The 15,273-nt window shown below is 41.7% G+C and overlaps 1 protein-coding gene across 1 annotated transcript in view; it reads left to right on the forward strand.

The window, feature by feature from the left end:
- SLC22A16 (solute carrier family 22 member 16) overlaps positions 1-15,273 on the forward strand; it is a 26,904-nt gene continuing 11,631 nt past the window's right edge. Inside the window, exons 1-4 of the mRNA XM_070417917.1 lie at positions 1-68; positions 3,261-3,740; positions 8,650-8,767; positions 13,436-13,967. Coding sequence (XP_070274018.1) covers positions 16-68; positions 3,261-3,740; positions 8,650-8,767; positions 13,436-13,967 — 1,183 coding nt within the window. The 5' untranslated portion in view covers positions 1-15. The remainder of the gene's footprint in view (positions 69-3,260; positions 3,741-8,649; positions 8,768-13,435; positions 13,968-15,273) is intronic.

The following is a 15,273-nucleotide window of genomic DNA, read 5'->3' on the forward strand; positions in this document are numbered from 1 at the left end:
GTGCGCGGCCGCACCATGGGGCCCAGCAACTTGGAGCTGATTTTTGACCGCGTGGGGCACTTTGGCAGGTAGGGAGTTGGGGGTGCGGCTGCGGGGAGGATGGCCTGGGCGATCCGGAGCCGCGTGAGTGGAGGCGTCGGTGGGGTCAGTTTCTGTCCGTTGCAGTGGGTTCGAGCGCTGCGCTGGCGATCTGAAAACACCTTCACCCCATGTGCCCGGGAAGTCGGGAGACCCTGGGCCAGACCGACTCTGGTGGCGGGGCCTCCCCACAGCAAGGAGAAGGGCCTTGGGGTTCGCTTCGGGAGTGGGGGTGGCAGGGCCCGCCCGGCGTGCCTGTGGCGGGGCAGGAGGAACTTGGGGCGCACGCTCCTGGGGAGCTGAGGCCGGGAGGCCCAGTGGGAGAGGCCGGGTTACGGGAACAGAGGAGCGCTGGTTTCTCCAATCCTCCAGTTTCCTCTTTCACGTCCCAAGACGACTGCTGCCCTGCCCCACCTCGCCCGCCCTCGGGTCTTCCCCGTGCCTGGCAAGCATTGCCCCACGAACAACCAGTCCTGGGAGTTTGTTGCCATTTATAGGAAGCTAGCATGTGCCAGGCACACTGTGCCAGGTAGCTGTGCCAGGTAGGAACACACAGTGTTTCACTTGATGCTGCTTTCCTGGTCCTCACGCACATGGTCAAAGGTAGCTCACAGTGGTGGAAGAAGTGGGGACTAGATTTTGGGAGACAATTCCTAGCCTGCCACAATAATGTATGCAAAGTGCTTATCTATAATAATAAAAGCATAATATGCAAATCGACCGAATGGCCCAACAGTGGAACCACCGTCTGGAGGACCACGCTATGACACCCACTGGCACCAGGCCAGCCAAGGCGGGTGTGATGGGATTGGTTGGGGAGAGGGGACCCGCGCGCCCCTCAATCACTCTGTAGAGGGAGGCCCAGGCCACTGGCCAGCAGGGTGACCAATCAGGGGGCTCTTCAGAACCAGGGAACTGGGGGTGTGTGGTGGCTGACCAGGGCCAGGCCAAGATGGGTGTGCGTGGGGGGCAGGGCTGCCAAAGCCTACCCTTGCACGAATTTCGTGCACAGGGCCTCCAGTTATTCAATAAGTTCTCAATATCATTACTGTTATTGTTACCTGAGCCTCCATCCTGGAAGGATTGATGGTGAAAGCAGCTTATAAGAAGGAAAAGGGTAACAAGTCAAAGCTTACAGCAAAAGGTTTGCAAAAAGTATGACTGTAACATGGCACCCCATCTTTTCTCTCATATTTTGCTGTAATTGGTCTCTTTATTTATAAATAGGAAGGGAGGCTATTGTGTATTATTAGCCTTCTCTTAAGAAAACCTAGTGAAAGCGTTAAGTAGAGATCTGTGATTACCTTTCACTTCTCATTAGTCATTTCTAAGATAAGGAGGCTCTACCTTAATCACCTTGAAGGGAGGGAAGCAGGACACCTAAGAACTAAAAAGCACCTTCAGGACTTGTTCTAAAATTGTATTGAAGTTCCATAAACCTCATGGCGTAAGTCCCGAGTGAGAGGGAATTGAGGACACTGAGATGCAGGCATCTGTGTTGGGAGAATCTAAGAACCTGGATCCCTGAGTTGTCCTGGGGCCAGGGGAGAGATGCTTTAAAATGTCAGACTTGGACTGTGGAGTCTACATCTATGTGTGTGTGTTTTTTTTCCCCAAAATATGAACCCCTTTTTTTTTTTGGCTCTTCTTTTTTGACTTTCCTTTATGAACATCATAATAGCTAACACATGCACCTACAATGTGCCATAGTGCTTTACATGTATGAAATCTTCGCATTCCCACGACCACCCAGACGAGGAAACTGAGGCATAGCAAAGTTAAGGAACTTGTCCGAAGTCCCATGTGGTGACAAAGTCAAGATTCAAGCCTTCACAGTCTGGTTCTGGAGTCCACCCTTTTAGGCACAGTGGGGTGCCACCAGCTATGCTTTTTTAAACAGCATGGCATAAATCTGGAACTGGAAGTTTCTTCACCCATCACCCAGATTGCATGGCCCATTTTCAGGGAGTTCTGGACATTTTTGCTTTCCCTTGTGCCGGGAACCAATTCCAGCATGTCATAATTTCAAGAGTTTCATCAAAAGGTTGATGAAACTTGGGGACTCAACAGGGTTGAGTCACACATGTAAGTCACCTGTTGGGAATGGCTAAAGGCATTTCCCCAAACCTGAATAGGAAACTGATTGTGGCTGCCAGACGGCTAAAAGGCATCTTAATCTACATGTTATTGCCTCCTACTGGCCAAACACCTGAACAGCCGTAGGCTAATTCCCCCAAACTGACAATGCTTCTGTACCCTTTGAAACCTTACCCTTTGAATGTATTATCTTCACCTTGCCTTAGGACAAATTGTGTTAATAAAAGCAAGGGTCCTAGACAAGGAGGGAGTCTTCAGTTCCTTTAGCTGAAGGTCCTCTGACCCCCAATGACTTTCAAAATTATATCTCATCTCCGGACTCTTTATTAGTCTCTGGATTCCTATGTCATCTACGCACAGCCCTTTCTCCAGATTCCTGAACCCTTCTTGATGCTGGGACATGAACCCCGGCATAAATGGACGCCCGAAGTGGGACTTTCTGAACCCTGGAAGCACCAGCACCCTTACATCTGGGTTTTCTGCCTTTTGTGTCTGTATGCTTCTTTTTCATGCATGTGTCTCTCCAGCTGTGTGCACTGTATCTACAGGTATGTTGTAGAGGGGTCTTAGTTTGGGCACCTGGATGACACGTGATGGATAACAGGCTTTGTAAGGGACAGAGGGATATGTTAGAATACTAGACACCTAAGGAGGTAGGGTTTTTTTTTTAAGAAGTTATCCTTGCAAAAGAGAAAGGAAGGTTTAAATGGAAAGAATGCTCAGGATCTTTTGTATTTTGAGCACTTCCTTACTTTCTGATATTACAAGATGCTCCAGGTTTAGTTTGTATTCTCCCGCTCCTGCTCTCTTTTGCCTGGTTTCCTTTATTGGAGAATGGTATTTAGAAATCAAGATCTGGGCACTGGGTATGCTTGTTGCTATTGGGGTTTCATTGCTTCTAGGCCCTCTCGACAGAGCTATGCACATATGTATACATACTAACCTGTGTATATGGACATATCTATGATTGTTCTGTATTTATCCATCTGTACATATGTTAAGGTAAACATGATAAAGACCGTTCATATTTGCTTATGTTCTTTTTTTAGTCCATATATAATAACTTGCTTTTCTTCTCTTTTCAGATACCAGGTATTTCTCTATTTCACAGTTGCCTTCCAGAATATCTCTTGTGGTGTCCACTACTTGGCTTCTGTGTTTATGACCGTGCTCCCCAGGTATGCCTGTAGGCCCCCAGGCAATGTGAGCCGGGTTCTTTTCCACAATGTTTCTGATTGGAGGTTGGACAACATCTGGAAGCTGTCTTCCTCAGGCCATGAAGAGCAAGTTGTAGTGCAGCTACAGGACGGTGAGATCTGGGAGCTCAAAAGGTGTAACAGGTTCCGGAGAGATAACTTGTCAAATTTGGACTATAATTATAACGGCCATAAAAGTCGTTTTCCTTGCTTGGATGGCTACATCTATGACACAAGCAAATGGGACAGCACCGTGGTGACTCAGTGGGATCTGGTCTGTAACCGAGAATGGTTTGCCAAGCTGATCCAGCCTACATTCATGGTAGGAGTCCTGCTGGGAGCGCTGATTTTTGGCTACCTTTCTGACAGGTACAATGAAATAGTTAGCATTGCTGCTCGGGGTGGGGTTTATTTTCCTATCTGGTTTTCTAAGGGGACAGGGAATTATGTTAAAAACTTTAGTCATTTTCATGCTTCAAAAAATAATAGTGGTGAGAGGATGGGCTCTGAAGACAGTCTGCCTGCGTTCAAACCCTGGTTCTGCTTATTAGCTGTGGCCTCTGGGCAAAGTGCCTAACCCATGTTTTAGAGTCTTGTTTGTAAGCTGGAGATGAAAACAATAGCATTCACTTCAAAGGATTATTGTAAAATTAATACAGAAAAAGTACTTTGGAGGAGGGGTCAATCGGGGAAAAAGGGGACATATGTAATACTTTAAACAATTAAAAAATTAAAAAAATGTACCTTGGACATTTAACCACTCAACATATACTGGTTATTACTTTGATTTTTGTTGTTGTTGTTGTTAAATAGACTTGGTCTTTAAGAGGTGTACCTAGTTCTGCACAAAGACTTCAAATACTGGAATTACCAGGCATAGATAATTAAGTAACTATGTTTATATTCCTTTTGTTGTTGTTGTTGTTAATTCTCACCTGAGGATATTTTTCCATTGATTTTTAGAGAGAGTGGAAGTTAGTGGGGAGAGACAGAGAGAGAGAAACATGGATATAAGAGAGGCACATTGACTTGTTGCCTCCTGCACACACCCCGACTAGGGCTGGGGATCTAGCCTGCAACTGAGCAAGGTACATGCCCCTGACTGGAATCGAACCTGGGACCCTTAAGTCTGTGGGCCCACATTCTATTCACTGAGCCAAACCAGCCAGGGTTATGTTTATATTCTTAAAGAAATAGAAGAGAAATTTTAAAACATTGCTAAAAGTCTGGAAATTGTATTTTAAAATGACATAAAATTGAAGAATACCTACCTAGAACATCTAGAAATTAAAAAATAAAAAGGGACTAACAAACTTCCCGGGTACTTTTAACAACCTATTATACACAGCTAAAGAAAGAATTAGTAACATGGATGATAGTTGAGAAAAAAATGATCAATAATAAAACTCAGAAAGACAGAGTTGGAAAATATGAGAGATTGAAATTTATAGAATTTATTTGTTTATTTGCATATTTATTTTAGAAACAAATCAGTGGAAGAGAGCACAATTCTTATCACCAACACAGTAAACAAGAAGAGCATTTGATAAATTTCAAAATTCATTCATGATAAAACCTAAAAATAGAAGAATGTGCCATGCACATCTTCATTGTGAACTGTTAAAAGCTTTTCCACTGAGATCAGCAACAGACAAGGATATGTGAAAACCCACTTCCACTTAGTATTGTACTGGAGATTCTAGCTAGTACCATAAAGCAAAAGAGAGGGAGAAAAAGAAAGAGGGAGGAGGGCGAGGATGGGAGAAAGACATAAGGGGAAAGAGAGAAGAAAAAAGATTTATTATTTGTAGCCATTACAATCCTGCATACCCCTCTGCAGGAATACACTGCATACATGTGTCTATGTTGTGGTTGAAGGATGTTTGGCTTGTTTGCAGTGCCGGCTGTTAGGAACAATACTGTAGGAACATTCTTATGCATGTACCCACGTGGACATGTGCAAGAGCATCTCCAGGTTACATCCCCTAGAACCTGGGGCCGGGGCAAGGGGGGGGGGGGCGCGGGAGGAGAGCGGGAGGGGGAGGTCCACATTACCGGCTTCTCTATAGAATGCTAAAGTATTCTTTGGTTTTTCTGATTTGCATTCCCAATTTGCATTCACACCAGCAGGATGAGAGACCCTATTACTCCATATCCTTGCCAACATTTGGTATTACAAGACTTTTTACTTTTGACAACTGGTCAGAAATAAATAGTATAATTATATGTCATTGACACCCTTTTCATCCTTTTATTAACCACTTAGGTTTCTCTTTTATGAAGTGACTTTAAATCTTTTCCCCATTTTATCTGTTTCCTATCTATATATATAAAAGCCTAAGCGACCGTCCAACCATTCAACCATCCGATTGGTAGCTATGACACACACTGACCACCAGGGGGCAGATGCTGAATGCAGGAGCTGCTGAGCTGCAGTGACTTGGCAGCTACAGTTCTCAGGTAATGCACCCGGAACCAGAGAGGAGGGAGCCTGATTCTAGGGTGTCACCTGAGAACTGCCCTCTCACAATCCAGGGCCCTTTGGGGGATGTTGGAGAGCTGGTTTCGGCCCGATCCCTGCAGCTAGGCCAAGGGACCCCACCAGTACACGAATTCAAAAGTCCTTTGACTATTTTGGATCCTTATCCTTTAGTTATATGTAAAACAAACAAATATTTCCTCTTCCTCCCTCCCTCCCTCCCTCCCTTCCTCCTTCCCTGTGTCTTCTCTTTGTCTCTTTTTAATATATTTTTATTAATTTCAGAGATGAAGGGAGAGAGAGATAGAAACATCAATGAAGAGAGAGAATCATTGATTGGCTGCCTTCTGCACCCCACACTGGGGATTGAGCCTGCAACCCGAGCATTTGCTCTGATGGGAATCAAACCATGACCTCCTGGTTCATAGGTCAACACTCAATTACTGAGCCACGCCAGCCAGGAGTGTCTTTCAGATGGACGTGAAATCAAATGTATTATCCTTTCCTTCATGGTTAGTGCTTTCTGAATCTTAAAAAAAATGTCTTCCCTTCCTGCATTAGGTTCTGAAGATATTCTCCAATATCATCTTCCTAAAGTTATATAGTTTTGCATTTCACATATGTGCCTTTAATCCTTCTGGGACTGATTTTTATAATGTAAGTTATGAGAAAGGGACTCCGGTTGTATTTTCTCCTATATGGCTAGCATCACTTGCTGATTCTTTCTTTGCTAATGTGCAGTGCCTTATTTGTTCCATACTTCTGTCTATGAACGCACTTGTCTGTTTCAGGGTCCTCTAAGGGACCATCAGTCTCTTTCTAATGACATATCTATTTCCCTTAATGATTTGATTCTTGAAGTTTGTCCTTTTCTCTATAGAGCATTTACAAGCTTTTTGTTAGATTTATTCATATATAGTTCACAGATCTAAGGTATTGCAATGGCATTTAAAAATTTTTGTATTTGTTACTGGTATACAGAAATAGAATTAATTTATATATATTGATAATATATCCAGCCACCTCATTAAATGCTCATTAATTCTAATAATTTACCTACTGGTTGGAATCTCGGGACTATATTTTTTTTGCCTTAAAACTATCTGTTAGAGACAACTCACAGGGAGAAAATATTTGCAAGTCGTATATCTAATAAGAGTCAGTATCAGAATATATAAATAACTCTTACAACTCAACAATATAAAGAAAATCCAATTTAAAAGTGGACAAAGGACTTGGATAGATATTTCCCTAAAGAACATATATGAAATGCTCACCATTATTAATCACTGGGGGAATGTAAATCAAAATCACAATGAGATACTGCTGCACACTCACTAGGATGGCAGCAATAAAAGGGCCAATGATAACAAGTGTTGTGGAGCCTATGGAGAAATTGGTACCCTCATATGTTGCTGGTAGGAGTGTAAAAAACAGGGCAGCCACTTTGGAAAAAACTTTGGAAGTTCTTCAAAAAGTTAAAACATAGAGTTATTATATAACCCAGCAATTTCACTCGTCAGAGTATATCCAAGAGAATTGAAAACATAAGTTCACACAAAATCTTGTTCAGGAATGTTGATGGCAGCATTATTTATAATAATCAAAAAGTGAAACAACCCACTGTCCATCAACTGATGAATAGATAAACAATGTGGCATATCCGTACAATGGAATGTTAGTTACTCATCAAGAAGACTGAAGTATTGATACATGCTACGACATGGGTGAATGCTGAAAACATAATGCTAAGTAACTGAAGCCAGGCATGCAAGGTAAGATATTGTATGGCTGCATTTATATAAAATGTCCTGAAGAGGCAACTCTACAGAGACAGAAAGTAGGTTGGTGGTGGTCAAGGGCTGGAGGGAGCAGAGAATGAGGAATGACAGCTCTGGGGTGCAGAGTTTCTGTTTGCAGTGATGGAAATGTCCTGGAATTAGATAGTTATGACAGTTGCCCAACTCTGTGAACACACTAAAAGCCACTGAATTGTAATCTTTAAAAAGTTGGTTTTTGTGGCATGTAAATTATATCTCAATTAAAATAAAATCTGTCAGGAATAGAATTTGTTTTTATTTATATTTATGTATTTATGTATATATGTATTTTTATTAATTTCAGAGAGGAAGGGAGAGGGAAAGAGAAATCGAAACATCAATGATGAGAGAGAATCATTGATTGGCTGCCTCCTGTACAGCCCCCTACTGGGGGCCAAACCCACAACCCAGGCATGTGCCCTGACTGGGAATGGAACTGTGGCCTCCTGGTTCATAGGTTGACACTTAACCACTGAACTACGCGGTCAGGCTGTTATTTGTTTTTAGACAAAGAAATACCCTTCCCCAACTATAAAAATATAGGGCAAGTAAGCATCTTACTTTATGAGCAGAATGTAGCAAGATCTCTATCTATAAGAAAGCTTAGCAAGAGCTGCCTCAGCCTTGGTGGGCAGCACCAGCTCAGCTGGGAAGGTGATCCAACAGATCAGAGACTGGGAGTCCTGGGAGGGAAAGGACACATGCTCCCTCCTCTTCCCCCAAATCCCAGATTAGTGGATCTCCTGGGGATCACCCAGAGTGATCATATATGTATATTAGCAGCTTAGGTAGAGACCTCGCCACTGAAAGACTGGCCTCTTGAAGAAATAAGTCTTTACTCATGGTTTGCCCCAAACGAATGAATAACAATAACCAGAAACATAAGCTATTAAAAACATGGGTAACACATCTTTCATAAATTGGGATGGATGTTTACAACTCTATCTTGCTTCCTCTGCTGTTGCTGCTTCTCTTTCAGGATAGGAAGACGACTTGTCTTGTGGTCCACAAGCATTGGCATGTACTTCTTTGGCATAGCAGCGGCATTCACATTGGATTATTACAGCTTCATGCTTGCACGCTTTCTTCTTGCTATTGTGAGTTGTGTTTTTTTTTTTACTTTTTTAATTGGACACAGTGTTTCACATCGAAGCTCAACTCTCTCAGATATGCCAATTTGGAATCTAGGGCGAGAGATCAAGGCTTAACCTTGGTTCACTCCCTTGCCGAAGTTCTTTCTGTGGAATATTAATGCCCTTTGTTTAGAATGGGACTCATTAAAATGAATAATTGTTGCCTACTAGGCAGAAACTTTTTTTGTTTGACTCTATGCCTGGCACAGAGTCCACATTCCACAGTTCCTAAGGCATTATTTTATTTCTGAGCAATTAATTACATTAGTCTCATCAGGCCCTGCATGTAGGAGCCAAACAGATGGGTAAGGTGTTAAAGAAGTCATTTGTGTATTGTGCAGTAAGAATGAAAACAGGAAGGCATTAGGCCTTTATGTTCTGAGCAACCAGGGGAGCCTTGTGAGAAAGGCATGAGTTTGTCATAGATTGGCTTCTTAGCTGTGTGACCGTGGGGAACCATGTTATCCTCTTTGAGCCTTAGTTTCTAAACTCTGAGCTGTGGGAAATAATACCTGCTTCTCAGGGCTGTTGTCAGCATCCAGTGGGATTGCAGTAAACATCTGTGGGACAGCACCCGGCAGGGAGGAGGCTCTGCAACAGGGACTGTCACTGGAGGTGGGCCAGCGAGTGAGGACGTTGTTTCCACGCTTGGAGTGGCTTTCAGACAGCTTCCAAATGACCAAACAGCAGCAGGGATTCTGTTTGAAGGTCACTAGTCAAGGATAATGGTGTGACTTTTTTATCTGCAGGAAGAGCTTGTAATCTTGCTGAGCACAGAGAAGGGAACGTATCCCCTCTCACCAAGGGGTCCAGAAATTAACATCCACACGGGTTTCAAAAGAGTATAATTCGAGTATTAAAGAATGAAGAGAAGCCTTTGGGGAAATTGGTGGTGCTCTGGAATAATTTTGCAAAAATTAACTTTATGATTGTGTTATAAAAGTCAAATGTGAAATAATTTTGCAGGAAAAATTCTAATCCTTTCACCGCTCCCCTAAAAAAAAAAATCCATCATTTGACTCATTCTTTTTATATTCCAAAAAAGATCACAGACTACTATTACAATCTAAATATTGTTAAAAATGGGACTATTTTATTTTATTATTTAAAAAGACCTTTATTGTTGAAAGTGTTACATATGTCCCCTTTTCTCTCTCCCTTGGTCCCCTCCAGCTTGCTGGGCCTATTTTCAAGATAAAGGTTTCTTCCCATTTGTTTTTTTATTGTGGTAAGACACACATCACATAAAATTTACCAACTGAACTAAAGTGTATAGTTCAATGATGTTAGGTACCTTCACATTGCTGTCCAATCATTCATCACCATCATTCATATCCAGAATATTTTTCATCTTGCAAAACTGAAACTCTGTACCCATTAAATAATAATTCCCCATTCTCTCTACCCATCCCTTTAGCCCTTAGCAACCATCATTCTACGTTCTCTCTCTAGGCATTCCATATAAATTCAGTCATACCGTATTTGTCTTTGTGTGATTGTCTTATTTCATTTAGCATAATGTCCTCAAAGTTTACTCATGTTGTAGCTTATGTCAGAATATTCTTCCTCCCTCCTTTTCAAGGCTAAATAATATTCCACTGTATGCATACACCACATTTTGCTTATCTGTTCATCTGTTTATGGATACTTGTGTTGTTTCCACATTTTAGCTACTGTGAATAAGGCTGTTATGAACATGGATGTACAGATGTCTCTTTGAGACCTTGCTTTCAATTTTTGTGGCTATATAACCAAAGAGGGATTGCTGGGTCATATAGTAGTTCTATTTTTTTTTTTTATTAAACCTTTATTGTTCAGATTATTACATTTGTTCCTCTTTTCCCCCGCCATAACTCCCCTCCTCCCAGTTCCAGCCCCACCCTCCGCCCTCACTCCCCACCCACTGTCCTCATCCATAGGTGCATGATTTTTGTCCAGTCTCTTCCCGCATCTCCCACACCCCTTTCCCCCCAAGAGTAGTCAGTCCATTCCCTTTCTATGTCCCTGATTCTATTATAATCACCAGTTCATTCTGTACATCAGATGTCAGTTGATTCTTAGATTCACTTGTTGATAGATGTATGTTTGTTGTTCATAATTTGTATCTTTACCTTTTTCTTCTTCTTCCTCTTCTTAAAGGATACCTTTCAGCATTTCATATAATACTGGTTTGGTGGTGATGAACTCCTTTAGCTTTTCCTTATCTGTGAAGCTCTTTATCTGACCTTCAATTCTGAATGATAGCTTTGCTGGGTAAAGTAATCTTGGTTGTAGGTTCTTGATATTCATCACTTTGAATATTTCTTGCCATTCCCTTCTGGCCTGCAAAGTTTCTGTTGAGAAATCAGCTGACAGTCGTATGGGTGCTCCCTTGTAGGTAACTGAGTTTCTTTCTCTTGCTGCTTTTAAGATTCTCTCTTTGTCTTTTGCTCTTGGCATTTTAATTATGATGTGTCTTGGTGTGGTCCTCTTTGGATTCCTTTTGTTTGGGGTTCTCTGCGCTTCCTGGACTTGGAAGTCTATTCCTTTCACCAGGTGGGGGAAGTTTTCTGTCATTATTTCTTGAAATAGGTTTTCAATATCTTGCTGTCTCTCATCTTCTGGCACCCCTATAATTCGGATGTTGGTACGCTTGAAGCTGTCCCAGAGGCTCCTTACACTATCTTCGTATTTTTGGATTCTTTTTTCATTTTGGTTTTCCGGTTGGGTGTTTTTTGCTTCTTCGCATTTCAAATCTTTGACTTGATTCTTGCACTCCTCTGGTCTGCTGTAGGGTGTCTGTATAATATTCTTTATTTCAGTCAGTGTATGCTTAATTTCTAGTTGGTTCTTTATCACAACATCGAGGGTCTCACTAGATTTCTTGAGGCTCTCATCAAGTTTATCGGCAGTTTCTAGAAAATTATTGAAAGATGTTAAAAGTGTGTTTTTTAGCTCTATGTCCTCCATTTCTGTCATGTTTCTTTGTCTCTGCATTTTTTATGCTTTCTTGGTGCACCCCCTTTGTGGTCTTTGTGCTCAGTCTTGTTGTAGTTAAGCCTTGATTGTTGTCGGCAATACTGGGGGTGATTTGCCCTCCAGGCTAACTGGCTATGAAAGTCAGCTGTGTCTGCAGTGGGAGAGCTTCTGTGCTGGATCTCTAGGGCGGTGCTAATCTAGCGTTTGCCTAAGGCTTTCCGGCAAATGCTTCTGTGCAGGGCTTGGGCGGGGGGGGGGGGGGGGGGGGGTGTCCCTGGGGATCTACAGGGCGGGCGGAGCAAGCAGTTATGGCTGCTCTCAGTTCCGTCCCCAGGGGCTCTGCCTCTCAGAGTCTCAGCATCCGCTGCAAACCTCGGAGAGAAAGCTGCCTTCAATTTGCGACCGAAGCCAGACAGTCCCGCTTCTCCCGTTTGAGTCTGAGTCCCTAGAGACTCGCCCGGATCTGGAGCTCAGAGTCTGAAACTCCCTCCTGATTGAAAACAACAACCGCGCCCTCCGCCACCAGCCCGCTCCACATGTACTCCGCACCTTAGTATTTCACTTCAACACTGCGCCTCCTCTGAGTCTCGGTATGTTATTCTCTTTCCTCCTAGTTGTAGAACTTCCACTCAGCCAGCCTTCCTGTGGTTCTGGATGATGTCCATTTTGTCTTTTAGTTGTATTTTTGAAGTGATTGTTCAAGGCAGCAAACTCCAGCGTTAACCTATGCCGCCATCTTGGTTCCTCCCCCAGTAGTTCTATTTTTTAATTTTTGAGGAATTCCCATTCAGCTTGCTTTAGTGTTTGCATCACTTTACATTCCCACTAGCAGTACACAAAGGTTCAAATTTCTTTCATCTTTGCCAACACTTGTTATTTTCTGTTTTTTATTTTTTTTATAGCAGCCATCTTAATGGCTATGAGATGGTATCACATTGTGATTTTGATTTGCATTTCTCTAATGATTAGTGATGTTGTTTGGCCATTCACATCTCTTCCTTTGGAGAAATCGCAGTTCCTTGTTTTCTCATTTTTGAATTAGATTGTTTGTTTGTTGAGTTTTTAGAAGTTCTCTATATATTCTGGATAATTTTCCTTATTATATATGTGTTTTGCAAATGTCTCAATCCTTAGGTTGCCTTTTCACTCCAGTGATAGTGTCCTCGGATGCACAGAAGTTTTAAATTTTCATGATGTCCAACTTACCTGTTTTTTTCCTTTGTTGCCGGTCAAAATAGAGTTTTAGTTAAATCTTTTTTCTTCCCACTACTTACTACAACTTTTTGTCCCTATTTAAAATTTAGGATTTAATAATAAGGACCTCATGCATATATAGGTAAATGGATATGTACAGTTACAAGGAACTGAGAAATAAATTCACAGTGTAAAGGAATATTTAAATGAAACAGAAAGCCGTGTCTCACCTTTATTTATACATTAGCCCTCAAGTTTTGCTATGGAGTGTGGAGAAGGTGGAGGAAGATGAAAGGTCCCCTTTTAAAATGGAAGGATGGATCAGATTAGGTGCCCTTTTATAAATGTGGTATGGGTTCCAGAAAACAATTCTTTGGCATTTTCTTTCTTGCCTACATGTCCCTGGCAGAGACAGCAGACCACTTAGGAGTTGTCAATGTGACCTTAAATCTAGACCGCCTTCCCCCTTGTGTTTTTCAGGTTTCAAGCGGCTATCTCGTGGTGGTGTTCGTCTACGTGACAGAATTTATCGGCATGAAGGCTCGGACGTGGGCGTGCATCCAAGTTCACTCCTTTTTTGCTATTGGAACGATGGTGGTGGCTTTGACGGGTTACTTGGTCAGGACCTGGTGGATCTACCAGATAATCCTCTCAACAGTGACTGCCCCCTTTGTCTTGTTCTGTTGGATGCTCCCGGAGACTCCTTTTTGGCTTCTTTCAGAGGGAAAATATGAAGAAGCACAAACAGTGGTTGATCAGATGGCCAAGTGGAATAGGGCAGGCACCTTTAAGCTGTCAGAGCTCTTATCCCTGGATCTATACAGTCCTGCTGATAAACAGTCTCTGTACGCTAATAAGCACAGGCTATTATATCTGTTTTATGACTACAATGTTGGAAAAAGGACACTTACTGTTTGGCTGATTTGGTTCACGGGGTGTTTGGGATACTATTCCTTCTCCTTGAATTCTGTTAATCTAGGAGGCAATGTATATTTAAACCTCTTTCTCATAGGTAAGTAGTTAAATTATATTTATGTGTAACAATGAAATGCAATTTCTGCCATGTTTTTATTGTCTTTTTTTCTTCTAGGAACAATACTGCCAACTACATGATTATTGTCTCATGTAATGTAATTATACTGTAACACATGTATATATAGGGTGGGCAAAAGTAGGCTTACAGTTGTTCATATGGAAAATAATACAATAAATAATAATACAAGAATAAACTGTGTTTTGCGTACTCACAACTGTAAACACACTTTTGCCCCACACTGTATTTTCTTTTTTAAAAAGGCAAATAGTTTGAAGAATTTAGTCCTTTTCTGCCTCTTGCTTGCTTGCTTGCTTCCTTCTTTTACGCCCATCCTATCTCAGATCTCTCTTCCAGGGGTAACTGCTGTAATATTTGGCTTTTGCCCTTTCACATCTCTTTCCATGCATATCCATATATTTGTGCAGATAAACGTTTCTTATTTGAACATAAGTGAGATTACTCACTGCATATTGCTCTTTGTACATTGTTTTCCTTTTAAAATGTAATATGTCTTGGAAATCTTCTGGTTTCTTTTCTCCTTTTAATGTCCTTACTTTAGAAATTTTCCTCAGTAAAAGCACTTAAATACATGCGGTTATAATTGATGTTGTGGTTCTTCCATTGTAGCAGCAGGTTAACACTGGCTTCAGATAGTGCTGTGATCATTTGCGGTGTGACTCTTAGGGTAAACCAAATTCGCTCCAAACATGAGAGAAATTGTAGAAATCTATCTGCACTTGTTCATCTAGTCTTAACTTCTGGTCCTATAGGCTGCCTGTGCTTGATATTGTCCTCAGAAAAATCTTGCTTTAACATTTTTATACACAGGAAGCATCCCTTCTCATTAAAGTGCTCCGATGACATCTATTTTTGTTCATTACAGCTCAGTAGGAATTGTGAGGGAAGTCATTTTAAGGAAAAAAGCTCCACACAAAAACCTTTGTTCTCTTTTTGGGAAAACCATCAAGCTTGTAGAAAGAGCCCATCTTGACTTCATCCCCATTCTATACATCAGTTTGAGAAATGAAACAGTATTCCTAGGACAGAGCAGCAAATGGTAGGAAAATGAGGTGGGGACAGGGGAAGCTTAGGAAAGCTGAAGTTTTAGATCTTTATGATATGGTTTCTTTAAAAAAAATCTATCTATCTATCATCTATCTATCTATCTATTTATCTATCTATCTATCTATCTATCTATCATCTATATTTGATTTCAGAGAGGAAGGGAGAGGGAGAGAGGGATAGAAACATCAATGATGAGAAAGAACCATCGATTGGCTGC

This window comes from Myotis yumanensis, unplaced genomic scaffold (assembly GCF_028538775.1).
Source record: "Myotis yumanensis isolate MYYU_CA2020_CCGP unplaced genomic scaffold, mMyoYum1.0.hap1 SCAF_6, whole genome shotgun sequence".
NCBI classification, from domain to species: domain Eukaryota; kingdom Metazoa; phylum Chordata; class Mammalia; order Chiroptera; family Vespertilionidae; genus Myotis; species Myotis yumanensis.